Below are 15,989 nucleotides of genomic sequence, written 5' to 3'. Positions count from 1 at the left end.
CATTTTTTAAGAAGCCTCAATCTCTTTCATTCCTCATAAAGATCATTCTGATTGTTCTTCCTACAGGCCAATTTCTCTTCTGAATGCCAATGCTAAGATATTAAGATTTTGGCCTATAGATTGGAGAATATTATGCCCCTTATTATCTCTGAAGAACAAACTGGCTTTATTAAGGGTCGTTATTCACAATTTCATCTCCGTCGTCTATTAAACATCCTTTATTCTCCCACTGTTTCAGCCTCTAAATGTATATTATTTAATTGGATGCTGAGAAAGCCTTTGATAGAGTAGAACAGGTCTATTTATTTATTTAATGTATTAGAAACATTTAACTTTGGCCCTAAATGTATTAATTGAATTAAATTAATATATTTTATCTTTTATTGCCTCTATTTTTACAAATTCAATAAAATCCAAACCATTTAAGATTCACCGTGGCATGAGACAAGGCTGCCCTTTAATACCATTATTATTTAATCTGGCGTTAGAAACATTCGCAGTGGCCTTTCAGCAATCTGATGATATTTCTGGAATTATAGAGGTGCGAATGGTCATAGGGTCTTGCTTTATGCGAATGAGTTTTTATTATATACAGCTGACACTGATCGTTCAATTCAAGCTATTTTATCACTATCAATTTGGTCATTTCTCAGGATATAAATTAAACCTCAAGAAAAATGAGATGCTGTTTTGAACTCTTCCAGCTCTCTGGACCTTACTGTTCCTTTTAAAATGGCTAATAATCATTTTAGTTATTTAGGTGTTACTTCAACAATAGGAAAACACTTTTTTACCTTAATGAACCATGTCAAGAAGTCCTTTGCTCAAAGGCCTCCTCTCTCAATGTCCTTAATTGGAGTCATTAATATGAATATCCCACCCAAGTTCCTATATATTTTTCAAGCTTTTCCTGTATTTATCCCTAACATTTTTTTTTAATCTGCTTGATTCAATTATCTCTTCTTTTGGAAAACTAAATGGCCCCGTCTTAATAAAATATTTCTTCAAAACCCTAAGAAGAAAGGGGGTTTGGCATTGCCTAATTTTAGATTTTATTATTGGGCAGCCAATATTAGATATATTACTTTTTAGATTCATCATAAGGAGAGACAAGATACAGCAAATTGGATCAATCTTGAATATTCTATTATTTCGATCATTGGAGCACCATTCCTTTTTCTGCTTCTTAATTAACTGATAATTTTGTTGTTCAATATATGTTGATAATTTGGTTTCAATTCAGAAAACATTTTGGACACCACAGATTTCTGTTAGACAGTCCCCTTTTAGCTAACAATTTTTTAAATTTATCTTCTGCACAAGATTTTATTTTTTATGAATGGTCAGAGTTAGGTATCCAATCTTTTCAAGATCTTTTTATTGATATTTCTTTCAATGCCGAATGGACACAGTTACCCAGGGTCTGGATTTCGTATTCGTTTATTTGGATGACATCCTTATCGCCTACCATCTGCGGCATCAGCACCAGGCCCATCTCTGTTAATTACGTCAGCAGCGAGATGACCACGGGTTAGCGATCAACCTGGCCAAATGCCAGTTTGGACTCACAATAATCAATTTCCTCAGCCACTGCATCCTCAGTCAGCACAGAGCGATTCCACTACCTTCCAAGGTCGAGGCCATTTGCAAATTTTCAAAACCCTCTATGATTAAAGACCTGCAGGAGTTTGTTGGCATGATGAACTTATACCATTTTTTTTGTGCCAGCTGCAGCCAAAGTTACACAGCCACTTTTCAAACTCTTGTCCAGACATCCCAAAGAACTTAAATGGAACGACGAGGCCGTGGCTGCATTCAAGATTGCAAAAGGAGCGCAAGCGAGAGCCACTATGCTCGTGCACTCAAGGGTTGACGTGCCAACGGCTCTCATGGTGGATGCGTCAGATACTGCGGTAGGTGGGATCCTGGAGAAGCTCATCAACAGCACCTGGAAATCCCTGGCTTTCTTTTGTCATCATTTGAGACCACCAGAACAAAGGTACAGTGCTTTTGACTGGGAGCAGTTTGCCATATGGCATTTTTGCTATTTCCTAGATGGCAGAGGGTTGACGTCTAAACAGATCACAAGCCGTTGACTTTTGCCTTCACCAAGATGTCAGATCCATGGTCAACACGACAACCACTCTCCTACATTGCAGAGTTTACGACTACAATAAAGCGCATCGCCAGGAGGAACAATCTAGTTGTCGCACCACCATCGCTTCCCTCCATTCGCCTGCTCCCAGTACAGACAATACGGCTTTGACAACAGCTCAGCAGGAAGGTGAAGAGATGGCCACGTATCATATTGCTTCATATGTTTTGGTCGTGACTTTTCATTCCATGCATTGGGAAAGTATTTTTCATACCTGGTCTTTAGTTCTTAGTATTAATTTGACTCCTAATCCTTTTCTTGCCCTGTATGGAATGATTAAACCAATTGATATGAATTTGTCTGAACTGCAATCCCATGTAGTTGACTTTGCTCTCCTATTGCTAGAAGAGATTTATTAGTGAGTTGGAAAGATACTGTCCCACCTACTCATATTCAATGGGTATCAGATGTGATATCATGCCTGACTTTGGAAAAAATTAGATGTTCTACTACTGAAGTGAACATTAACTTTGTAAACGTGGGGTTCTTTTCTTAATTATTTTCATAATTTATAAGATTTAGATCCCATTTTGTGGTTTAGTTTTTCCCCTCTTACAATTTTGAAACACACATTAACTTCACAAGGGAGGGATTAAATTATTAGTGCAATTTTTACATGTTATGTCTTTTTCAATGTATCATGGGTTATTTGTAGCCATATGTAATAGTATATCTACTTTGTTGGATATTCTTATTATTACTACCTATGTACAATTTACTTATAAAACTCAAAAATATTGAAAAAGGAAAGAATCAAGAACAAAGATATTTTGAGAGTATAGTAAAATATGGAAGTCTGAAGTTGCTGTGGTCATCTGTGTAAAAACAGAATTGCTGGATAAACTCAGCAGGCCTAGCAGTGTCATGGGAGGTAAAGATATATAACCATGTTTCAGGCCTGAGCTCTCCTTCAAGCAGGCAGGCAGGCAGGCAGGCACCTGAATGAAAAGGCTGGAGAAATGGAAAGAATGGACAAAGGAAGGAATACAGACCAACAGGATAGGAAGACAGAAGAGTGGAAAGATGAGAATTGATAAGGAGAGGGAGAGGGTTGGTTCTGTGAACACTGAGCTGAGGGAAAGGTGTAGAGAGAGACCAAGCTAGAGGAAAAGTAAAAGATGTGGGGGGGTGGGAAGAAGAAGAGAGAAATAACAGAAACTGTTAATGCCATCCAGTTAGAGGGTGCCCAGATGGAAAACAAGGTCTTGTTCCTGCAATTTGCCACTGGTCTGGGACTGCCCACAAATTGGAACAACAAAACCTCATATGCTGTCTGGTCACTCACATCAACTTCTCTGGTTTCAGTTATTCGCCCCCCCCCCCCCCCAACTTTCCCTACGTCCCCTTTCCTCCAGCTCTGTTTCTCTCTCTCCTTTTACCTGTCTCCTTTCTCCCAGCTCTTCATTCAGTGTCAGCACCCCCACTCCCAGTTAATTCTCACCTTTCCTCTCTCATGTCTTCCTATCCATATCCAATTGACATCTTTTGTCTGTTGGTATGTACTCCTCCCCTGCCCATTCTTCCCTTCTCTCCAGCTTTTTAATTCAGGGACCTTCCTGTTTTTTTTCAACTCATACCTTGAAGAAGTGCTCCATCCCAAAATGTCGATTATATATCTTCACCTCCTATGGACACTGTGAGACCTGCTGAATTCCTCCATCATTTCTGTTTTTACAAAAATATTTTGACACAAGCAAAGTGGAGGATTGTTTTGTGCGCCTTTGCATTGGGGATTGACAAGTGGCCTGTTACGTCAAATGCCAACATCCAAGTTATGTTTTCTTGAAAATCCCATCCAGCAACATGTGCAGTTTGCTAGGTTACAAATTAAACTCAGTCTTTACAGAACTCACCAAGCTTGAAAACAAATAGTTTTAGATCTTGTCAACCTAATAATAATATTTCAAGCACATGATTAGTCTCCAAAATAAAAAGATGATTCCATGTTTCAAAGATTAAACTATAAGAAAGATTTTACACCCTAAACAAAAAACAGCTTTCTATTTCAGATGCTGACAGCTAGCTTATCAATTCTGACAATGTGTACCTCATTAGCAAGGTATAAATAGAAAAACTGTCAAAGTCAAAAACATTGGATCTTTTTTTAATTCAGAAATCTATTTTCGATTTTTTTTTCTGGCATAGATAGCTGAAGCACCCCTCAATTTTATAATGAACTCAAAATGGTGACAGTCAACCCTAAGTGATGTCTCAAACTTGCACAAAAAAATGAACTCCAGTTCACATGAAAATAAAACAAGCAGAGAAATCTCACCATCTGTTTAAGAAGCATGACAGGGAATCAGTCATGTCAAGTTCACTTACAATCTAGTGCTCAATGCTGTCACTGTGACTGACACACATCAGTCTGAAAACCTCTAACAGACAGCTACTGGAAGAAGAAATAATTTTCAACCAGAAAAACAGAAATGTAGAAATGTCTTCAAATTGCAACCTGAATCAATAGTAATTTGATTGCTTTATTGTGCGCCAATAGCTGCTCATCTAGTGAGTCAAGCAAAATCCAAAGAGAAAAATTGTCAATATTTCAGGTTGGGTAAAGATGAAAAGGGAGAGAGCATAAAAAGGGGAAAGGCAAGCAGTGAGAGGATACTGGATGAATGAACATGAGAAAGCTGGAGAAATAGGAAGGGGAGACCACTTATGGAAGGGGCAGTGGGGCATTCAGAGAAACTTTTCGAGTGGGAACAGGTAAAGAATGGATGGAAACAATGGATCCAGATAGGGTGAGAGTTATCTAAAATTGGAAACCTAATATTTATTCCTTTGAGTTTTAGGCTAGCCAGGAGGACTATAATATTCTTCCATTTATATTTGGCATCACTTTGGCAATGGAGAAGGCCAATGACAGACATGCCTGCATGGGAATGGTGAATATAATTAAAATGGCTAGCAACTATGCAGCTCGTGCCCAAGGGCACAGAGCCTGTGGTTGACAAAGCAGTTAAATAAACTGCATTTGACCTCACTAAAGTAGAGGAGGCCACATAAAAAGCACCAGATTCAGTGGATTAAGTTGGACAAGGTGCAAGCAAAACTCTGCATCACTTGGAAAGTCTACTTATGGCCCTGATGGAGAGGAGATGTAGGAACAAGTGATGCACCTTGTATGGTTGGAACAATTAGTGCCTTGGTGGGGTGGAAGGATGGGTAAGGAAGGTAGAGCAGTCATGGTGAGAATGATCTGTGCAAAAAGCAGAAAGGGGTGAGGAAAAGAGGATGCAGTGATGGGATCACACTGAAGTTGGCAAAGGCAATGAAAAATTATGTACTTGAGCAGAAGCTGGTGGGTCAAAAGAGGACCAAGAGGACATATTCTTGTTCTCTCTGGGGGAAGGTAGGAGAGAGCAGAACTGTGTGAAAAGGAGAAGATGCAGCTAAAGGCTTTGCGAAAGATAGATTACCAAAGATAGATACGTCAGAGGAATTTGGAGAAAGGGGTGGTGTCCTTACAAGGGATAGTGTGGGAAGAAGTATTGCCCAAGTAACTGTGAGAGTCAATAAGATTGTAATAAATATTCATGGATAACTTGTCTTCTGAGTTGGAGGCAGACAAGTCAAGAAAGAGGAGAGAGGTGTCAGAAAAGGTCCAAGTGCCAGAAATGGTCCAAGTAAATTTGAGGGCAGGGTGAAAGTTGGCAGAAAGGTTGATAAGGTTGTCAGGATCTGCACGAGTAGAAAAGGCAGTGCCAATGCAATTATCAATGAAGCAGAGAAAGAATTGGGGAGTGGTACTTGGCATTCTGAACTTGTTTGGGCAGACACGGTTCCAACAATAAACAAACAGCTTTACATCCCATTTTTAAAAAAAAAAGTTTTCTCCACAATCACCATATTGTGGTTTTAGTGGGCACCATCTTTAAAAATGCAATTGCTTGGCATAACAATTTCTAGAGCATCTCCCAACCTGTGGCATCGACTGCCTAAAATGAGAAAGGACGGGTGAATGGGAATAACAGTATCCACAGTTTTTCCTCTAAGTCACATTTGATTAGTGTCAATATACACGAACTCTCAATCCTGAGAAAGTACCTTTATCAGAGCACTGTGACAGTTCATTGCCATCTTCTGAAAGGAATAAACGAGCAACACTAGATGTTTTTTTCTTTTTTGAACACAGGAAACCTGTGCTGAATTTTATTTTCAACATGCTTCTGGAATAGATATATTTATTGGCAAAAATCAGCATTTAATGCCAGTCCCAATTATTTTTCACAAAATGTTCACAAGCCAGATTTTTAACAACTGCAATATTTGAAGCGTAGATACTCTCACCATCCGAAGTAGCTCCATGGTTTTAACATAGTAATAAAGAAAGAGTAATATATTTCCAAGTCAAGATGAAAGAGTTGAAACACAGCTTTCCATGTGTCAAATGCATTTGTGCCTTTGGAATAGCAGCCTCAGGTTTCATGCAGGATATTGGAAAGTTGCAATGGACCATTTGGTAAACGATACACAATCTCGTTATAATGCGGCCATGGTGATGGACTGCCATGGTGTTGCATGAACACAGATAGAGGTATCAAGTGACAAGTATTCACTTACGATTCTTGCCAATACCATGTCAGTAAATGAGTCTCTGATCTGCTCTGAAGCCACTGTATTTAAATGATGCTTCTTCAAATGTTGTGGTTAATGGTAAATCCCAATATGCTGATCTCCATATTTTGAAAAAGTAATGCCACTGCGACTACAAATTATGGAGGACTGTCGTTCTGCTCCTCAGAATAGACTATGGTTCCATACATTACAAACCACTTGGATTATTCTTGGGTGTAGTGTGCCATTCTGCTCACCACACCACAGGAACTATGTGGCTGTGCAGGAGAGAGTGCAGAAAATATTGCCTAGATTAGAAGACTGAGGAGAGATTGGAATGGACTGATCTTGTTTTCCCTGGAGTGGAGGAGACTGCAGTAAAAATGCAAGTCACTAATAAGTACCTCAAATAGATTAATAGATGATAAATAAAGACAACTTGATTCAACAATATTTATACGATGACTATCACCGCACATAGGTCTTCAAACAGGCCAAACAGAGTTACATTATTCTTTTAATAATCTTGACTGCGTTGTAGGAATTAAAAACTACAACACCTGCAACAAGAATTTGTTTTAACAATTGTTATTTTCAGATCAACCTATTTGAGGCCGAAAAGCCTCTTTCTGGTGATTGTCCAGATTATATGAAGTTAACACAAATTAAATACTGATAACTAGAAACATTATTCTGTTAGCCGAACGCCAGGATGCTATTAGATTTTCCAAATTTTACAGGCAATTTTCCCCCACAGCCAAGTCTCCTGTGATCTAATTATCTTGCCTTAGTGGAAAAAAAAGCATTAACAGTTTCTCAAGGATCTGCTCCCACTTCGATCTACTCACATTCCACCAATTGTAACTGTAGAACAGGTGCGTTCAGGAAATGCTGGGGTCACGTTCGTAGCTGGGGTGGCTTGCCTGATGTAATCCACTGTAACATTAACCTATGAGAGAAGAGAGAGAGAGAGAGATCAGATGCCAGAATATAAAATTTATCAAATTTCTGTCACCAAGAGTCCAAACTGTAGATCACACCAACTGATAAAAATGTAAAGGAACACCACAAATGCAGAAAACATGAATAGGGAATACAAAATATGTTGGGTTCATCAGCATCTGATCAAGAAAGGGGTTTGAAATTTGAAACATCTATATATTAAGATAAAAATCTCACTTCAGAAATCCATAGAAAAGTCATAAAGAGAAGATGACAGCTATTCCAAATTCTGTTTCCAAGCAAAAGCAATATTAAAAGATTTTAATGAGGTAATAAGCAGGAAACTCAGTCAAGGCACAACCTTAACGTTCAAGCACAAATATTCCTTACTGAAGCATAAAGCTAAAAGCTCTTTCAAAAAAACTGAAATTTTGTCTTGTGAAAATTTTAGAGTTGAGATTTTTTTTTTAAATTGACTCAAGTTAAAACGCCAAGTTGTTGAGGGAAGTGACACAATGTGGATAAATGGAAACAAGATGCAGCTGAACCATTGAAGTTTGAATGGTGGAATAGCCTTGAGCACCAGATTGGCCTGCCCCTGGTGCTATAGTCCTATTTGCTGGTTGATCATTCCACTGTTGTTTTAATCATGGAATCAAGCAGACAGCAATTCATGGAAACTGAATTATCAATAATATTCTGAGTAGAGAATTTCTTTGTTCCATTAGTCCATTGCAAAATTAGATGGAAAAAAGACAACAATGGCTTTGTTCAACCCTTGTATTCTTTTGACACAAAAAGAATCCTCACAAATCTTCATCCTAGCACCCACTTTTCAGCTACCCAAATAAACTTAGTTATAGATGGATTTCCTAAGCCAAATTGACCACTGTAAAAGGTGACAGAGCAATTACCAGTTATTGGCAAGCTCAGTGAGCATAAACCATCAAATCCACATATTGTTCCATTTAGAAGAACAAATATTGACTTCAATGATGATCTTCCTCATAAGACTTTCTTGATCAATCAGTGATCTTTTAAACTACAGTACCTGTCTTGATTGTTGTATTTGAAAGTACTAATCAGCCTTGAACCATAATCGCACGTTCAAATCCTGTCCATTTTCTCTGTAGTAATAGGACAATGACCACATAATCTGTTCTCATTAAGAAGATAGTATATGAGGGATAAAAGTTGCTAGAACATCAAGATAAAGCCATACGATATTCTGAAATAATTGCATGGGATCATTCACACTCATTCTTTGTTCACAGGAACACATGGCAAAGCTGCATTCCCAATCATTCCATATTGCACTGCCTTTATTACATGACAATAAATTGAACCTTGAAACTTCCACCTAAAGACTTGTTGGACCAAAATGACGAGTCAATCTCAATGTTGTGGGTTTAATATAACGTCTAAGCCAAGGAAAATGCAAAGATGGTCAGTATCCTTGCCTCTACTGTAGGATAAGAAATTAAAGACAGATGTGAACCAGGTGAGATTTTAAAGATAATTGTTTCACAATTTCCAGACACAGTTAAGTATTTTAATTATTCAGCTTCAAACTCACTTTCCTGGATCAACAATCCAGACCTGCAGTTATTAACTATGTCACCAAACCATCTGAGGGAATAAGAAATGACATGTATAGGAACCTTTTGGAAACAGAAACCCTAGTTCAGCAAGTTTTACACGCGCTGTGGAAAAAGACAAGGTTGGTCCGAAAGTTGGGTTCTTAAATTGAGGTAGGGCAAATTTCACAGTTTTAGGCAGAACCTGGCAAAAATAGTTTCAGGACTGGAAGGAAAAACAGCATCTGATGATTGGGCAGCATTTAAAAGCAAGTTAAAAAGAGCTAAAGCATATCATTCAGGATGAGACACAAAGATGCTCTGACGAGGGAACCATGGTATCCAAGGGAAATTGACAAATTGATCAGAAATAAAGTGGAAACAACTCCGGTATAGGCACATGGTTTTGAGTGCCTGTTGAGTTTTATCAGAGATAGAGAAAATAAATAAATAAAGAAATTAAGAGGACAAAAAGAGGACATGAAATGGCCTCGGTCAGTAGAATAAACAGAATCCCAAAACTATCAGTATTTGGAAAGCAAGCCAGTATATAGGAAAATAGAAGATTCCTTCAGGGGCCTAAAGGAGAATAGATATGTGGAACATAAATATGTGGAGGCTAATGTTACTATATCTTTTTCTTTGGATAAGGGGACCAAAATTAACCAGTTTTTCAGTCAAGGCTTCACCAATAACCTGTACAATTGTAACAAATTTGGTGCTCTCGGTGTGGCCTCCTGCATATTGGTTAAGTGTTGCCAAGATGACCATTTTTCCAGGTCTTGGCACTAAGTCAGAAACTACAATCTTGAGCTTTTGGTTGGTTATTTCAACTCCCCTCCCTATTCGCACACCTCAGTCTTCACCACTGCCATGGTCTCAACAGCAATATTTGAAAGGGAGATCATATCTGACTGATACACTGGAGGATTTTTTTTGTGGTTGTATGGTAATGAGCTTGATGAAAGAGAATCAGTGAATATAGGGTACAGTAGAAATCCTGTTATCTGAAGCAATTGGCAGCCTCAAGCAACCAGCAAAAAAAGGTTTAAAAAAATCACTAAAGTTTAAAATTGGTACCCCCCCCCCCCCACTCCCACAAGCAGTCAGTTTGCTGACACATACCATACAATCTCAAGCAACCGGAAAATTAAACTTATCCAGTATCTACCAATCCCCATAGATTTTGCTGTATTTGTATTTTCAAAAGACTTTCAGTAAGGCCAGTGAACCACGTCAGAGCACATGGAATGGCATAAAGTACAAATGTAGTTTCAGTGTTCGTCAAGAGATTGAAAACACAATCAGAATAAACAGGTCTTTACTGTCGGCAGGCTACAATCAATGGGCACCAATTATTCACACTGTGAGGTTGGGGTGCCTAAATGTAATATTCACAAGCTTGTTGATACAGAATTTGGAATAATTATTAAAATGTGAAAACAGCAAATACAGTTTCTCACTTTAAATGCAATTGCTGAGTGAAATGGCATTGATGTTCAGCCAATATTCTATCTTAACATAGCCTGACCAAAACAACCAGACTTGATGTATCTATTTCATTGTATATGCATTTAAAAAGTTTACTGAAATTTATAACTACAAATGTACTGTTATAAGCAGGCTGAACAATGTACCTAGATTGGATTAACATTTGAGGCATTAAGTACAAGAGCTGGGGTTTCTGATTACAGCTGTACAAGATGCAAGTGAGACTCTATAGAACATTATGTGCAATTTGATTGGCATGCGAAAGAACGTGATGAGATCAGAGAGGATGGAGAGAAACTTCACAAGGATGTTACTGGGACTGCCAGGTTTGAGTGGCAAATGAGAGATGGGAGTGAAGGAGCCGAACAGTGACCTCAGAGGTTCAGACAATCACAAAGGCAAGATAGGGTAGATATGGCGTCTTTTTCCCCCAGAATGGAAGAACCTAAAACTAGAGGGAAAGGTACGAGGGGACGATTTTAATGAAGATCCGAGGAGCAAGTTTTTCCACACAGGGGTGGTGATTATCGGAACAAATTGCCAGAGGAAGTAAATACAATAATAACGTTTGTAAGACATTTGGACTGATAATATGATAGAAAAGATTTATTGAACTAGGAGTGCAATACAGGCAATTGTGACTAGCTTGGGTGATCCCCTTGGTTGGTGTGCACAAATTGGGCCAGAGAGTCTGTTTCCGTGCTGAATAATTATCACATGATGCACAATTGTATCACTGCTCCTCCAAGAAGGAATAAGCAAAATTATATTTGTGACTGTATTACCATTATTCGAAGGACATTTAGAAATGGTCATCTCTATTTGAAGCCAAACAGGCCCCTACTCTATAAAGGACAGATATCTGTCGAGATACTGGCACTTCAAAATCCTGCAATTTTGTGATAATAGCAATTTTTAAAGTAATGAAAAGCAATTTATTTTAATCGTGTTAATTCCAGATTGCTGAAATTAAATGTTACTGTTTAAACAGGCACTGAATTTTACCTATAGCAACAATATCAAGATTGCCAGTCTATGTAAGATTATTAGCAGTAAAGATCAAATTCAAGACAGCACAATGTGCATAATGCAGTATACCAGAAACTGAAAATACTGATGTAAATGATAGGATACCAAACTGTATATTTCATGCATACGTCATTTTCCAGTATTTGATCACATGGTCCCAAGGCAAACACAAATCGAATTGGCTCCCAAGATAAAAATCAAATTTAGTATAGGGAAAATCAAAGGCTTTGAAATGCATGGTAGCCAACACAATTACTAACTCAACATATTAAAATCAAACATATTTAATATGACCTAATGAAGCCAATTAGATTCAATAACATTTTATGAATAATCCAATTAACAGCAACATCATTTTAAAAAAAACAAATTTTAAGCACTGACATTGTCCAAACTGATGGTGTTATTCCACAAACAAATATTCTCTCTTATAAATATATATCCTCTACGTGACATAGATCACTGAAGCAGCACCAATTTTTTCCCCATGTTGAGTTAAGTGTATAGCCAATTTCGTGGTGATACGGGAAAATAGCAGACACAAAACACTGCGGCTGCTGGTCTAAGATAAAAAGTGAAATTGCTTGACATTCTCAGCAAGTCAGGGAGTATCAATGGCAGTAAAACAAAGTTAACATTTTAGGATAATAAGTTTATATCAGAGTAGGTTATAGAAATGGTCTGAGGAGGAATGGGTGAGGAAGAGTAAAAACAAACTTCTCATGTTATGGTGAACAACTGAATAGAAAATGGCAAGTGGTACTGATATCAGTTAAAAGAAGCTGGTAGATACATGCCAGAAAACACTGAAAATAAGTCACTTTTTTGTCATCTGATTATACAAGTGCAACCCAACGAAACAGGGTCCTCCGGTCCTCAGTGCAAAAACACAGACAGGACACACTCACAAACAAGACATATGCAGGGGAAGAATTTTTATATACAAATAAATAAATAGATGGATAGTGTTTTGTGAATATGAGAGTCTCGGATGGTTAGTGTGAACAGTTCCTTTGGTCGTTCGGCATTCTCAGACCCCTTGGAAAAACATTAAATGTCAGAGAGAAATAAAACTGAAAATTGGTTCCATCCCTTCAATGGCCTGTGATTTGAAAGGGCTGAATTCATTGTCAAGACCTGAAAGCTGCACGACACCAATTGAATTGAAGATGATCACATGTACTGGATATAGTTTTTTTTAAACTTGTTTTGCATGCTAGCTAGGCACATCAACTCATAAAAGGCAGCATTCAGCAACAAAATTTCACTAAATCTGACAAGGGTAGATTTGTTTGGAGATCTGACCTCTGTCACATCACGGCTAAATACAGTACCATCTCTGACATTTCTTTCCTCCCAACTTTTTGGCCATTGCTTTCCAAACAGCCACTGAAATTCCCTTGAGGTTTTCCATCCACAGCTTCCAACCTTTGTCATCTACACTTGCAAAGCTCATCCCCAAAATCCAGAGGCTTTCTCTTCAATCCCCCAACTATATTTACAGACTTTAATCTGAGATTTTAAATTTATCTCTTCCCAATTACATCCCAATTACACACTTTTAGCTAACTTGTTTGAGCCAATAATTGTATTATTCAGTATCTTCTGGTCTCTGTTTCCAATTGTTACAACAATGACATTAGGTAGTTTCTAAAACATTTCCTAGTTAACATCCACAACCATTGTTACTGATTTTCTTTTGATGCAATAAACAAGAATGCAAGAAAAAATGTTGTTGAAGCAGATTTTTAAAAAATTCAGCAAAACTGAAGCCAAAGGAATAAAGCAGTCAAAGGCAACATAAACAGAAAATATATTTCTCAAGGGCAAGAACAGAGCAGTGATAAATGGCCAATTTTCAGATTGGAGTACAGTAGGACAGTAGGTGTCCATTCAGAAATCTGATGACAGAGGGGAAGAAACTGTCCTTGTGTCACTGGATGTTTGACTTCTGGCTCCTGTATCTTCTTCCCAATGGTAGCAGTGTGAAGAGGGCAAGGATCCTTGACTGCTTCCTTCAGACATCCTCTTGTTGATGTCCTCATTGGAATGGAGGCTGGTGCCTGTGATGGCACTGGCCAAGTTAACAACTCAATTTTTTTTCTTATCCTGTGCATTGCAGCTCCATACCAGATAGCGATGCAACCAGCAAGAATGCTTTCTAGAGTACAGCAGTAGAAATTTGCAAGAGACTTTGGGGACATAACCAAATCTCCTCAAACTCCTCACAAAGCATAGCCGCTAGCAAGCCTTCTTTGTGATTGCATCGACATGGAGGCCCCCAGGACAGATCTTCAGAGATGTTGACACCCAGGAACTTGAAGCTCTTGACCCTCTCCACAGTTGACCCCTCGATGAGGACTGATTTGTTTTCCTGAGTTACAGGGGCAGCACTGTTGGCTTAGAGGTTAGCACAAGAAGCGCCAGTGGCCCAGGTTCAAATCCAGCACTGTGTGTAAGGAATACATACTTTCTCCCTGCGTCTGCGTGGGTTTCCACTGGATGCTCCAGTTTCCTCCCACCCTTCAAACGTATGGATATTGTAGGTATATTAAGAGTAATTGGGCAGCACAGACTTTTGGGCTGCAATGGCCTGTTATTCTGCTCATGTCTGAATTACTATTTTTTTAAAATTTGAAAAGCGAGGGATTGTTTTTGCGTTAAACAGTTGAGGTGAGGTTCAAAGGAGATAACTACAATCATAAATGGCTGATACAAAATAAATAGGAAAAAAATGTTCCCATTAGCAGATCTTTTGATGACTAGTGGAAAAAGATATGGGGCAAAAAGTGGAAAACTCAAAACACTGAAACGTTATCATCTGCTTTTAAGGTTGTGAGAGACAAATCCAGAGTCTCAGAGAATTTGATAAGCAGGGTGGGGAAATAATTTTCAGTGCAATAGAGAAAGGGAAGGAACAGAAAAAAAGAAACTGAGACTAAAAAGATTGCTCTACAATAAACAACATCAATTTGATCGGTCAAATGACTTCTATTTCAGCTGCAGTAATCATATAACTGAAAACAAGTTATCTTGACCATTTGCCATTGAGCACATTAAATATTATTAAGTCCACTGACTCTTTAACATAATTCAAACATCAGACTGTGGTGAAGCTCAACTCAACCACTTTTACTTCCTGAGCTCTAGAATTCCTGTCGCCACCTCTGGTCAGACTAATGTAAAGTACTTATCAAGTTGAAAATTTGAAAAAGAGTTAGAACAGAGGAGTCAAATCAGGACAAGAAAAAGATGAATACAGTGAAATATGTATTATGAAACAAATACAGTTAATTTATTTCCAAATGTTTTTGAAAAGCTAAAAAGTATTAAACAATTGACTACATGCAGGAATGGGAGTGAAACTTTTAACATAAAGGAAGTGGAAGACATTATTTTGTTTACCCACAAATTTATTTGCCTTATTACCAAAATTAATTTATCAGCAATCAATGGGTTTGCAACTCCAATTAGTTTTTTAAAATAAGTGATGCTAAGGGCAAGACTCCTTACAACGAAACGATTGCCATAAATTAATCATGACATCTGAAAAATCTTAAAATTGGTGACTTTGTGAATTAACTGTTATTTTTGTTGCAAGATCTGGTCCATTAAAAAAAAGAAAAGCACACCGTGACAGTAACAAGGTCAGATTCCACCAGGGAATTGGCACTTTCATTTGATACAAAACAACTTGTGTCTATGTACTAACAATTATATCAAATCTCAGACTCCTGGGATACTTCCAGACATAATGTATCCGGTAGCACACTTGCTGGAAATATCATTGAAAGGTTTTTAAAGTTTTTTTTATTCCCCTCACCCTTAACACCAAACAGTGTTTCAAGCCCAGAGGACTCCAAAACCTAGCAGCAATAGAAATTCACCAAGACAAATGGTTGATTAAACAAAAGTTGCTTTTAATTTTCTTTAAACATTAAACACAGGATCAAACTTTAAGTGATTACTATTAACTTAACCCCCTTCTAATTCTAAGTGCACGTGTATGTAATGTGTATATGTTCAAGAGAGCTCTTTGGTTCATAGCACATCACAGACCTCCAAGTTCACCAGTATCAGGCAATTCTTATACTGTGCATTTATAAAACTTCACCAGGCTCTGGTGTTTAAAGGTGATTGTCATCGCTCAGGAAGGCTCTTGCTCGTTGGACTACAATCTGATTTCCTCCAATCAGTCACTTTAGTCTTGCCAAAGAAACTTGCTCCATCAT

The 15,989-nt window shown here is 38.0% G+C and overlaps 1 protein-coding gene across 1 annotated transcript in view; it reads right to left on the bottom strand.

Moving 5' to 3' along the window:
• The window catches only part of snd1 (staphylococcal nuclease and tudor domain containing 1), a 767,382-nt gene that overhangs the window by 605,094 nt on the left and 146,299 nt on the right, over window positions 1-15,989 (bottom strand). The window contains exon 12 of the mRNA XM_069908835.1: window positions 7,567-7,667. Coding sequence (XP_069764936.1) covers window positions 7,567-7,667 — 101 coding nt within the window. The remainder of the gene's footprint in view (window positions 1-7,566; window positions 7,668-15,989) is intronic.

Source organism: Narcine bancroftii, chromosome 13 (genome assembly GCF_036971445.1).
Source record: "Narcine bancroftii isolate sNarBan1 chromosome 13, sNarBan1.hap1, whole genome shotgun sequence".
Classification (NCBI taxonomy): Eukaryota; Metazoa; Chordata; class Chondrichthyes; order Torpediniformes; family Narcinidae; genus Narcine; species Narcine bancroftii.
This window is presented reverse-complemented; position numbering and strand designations above follow the sequence as displayed.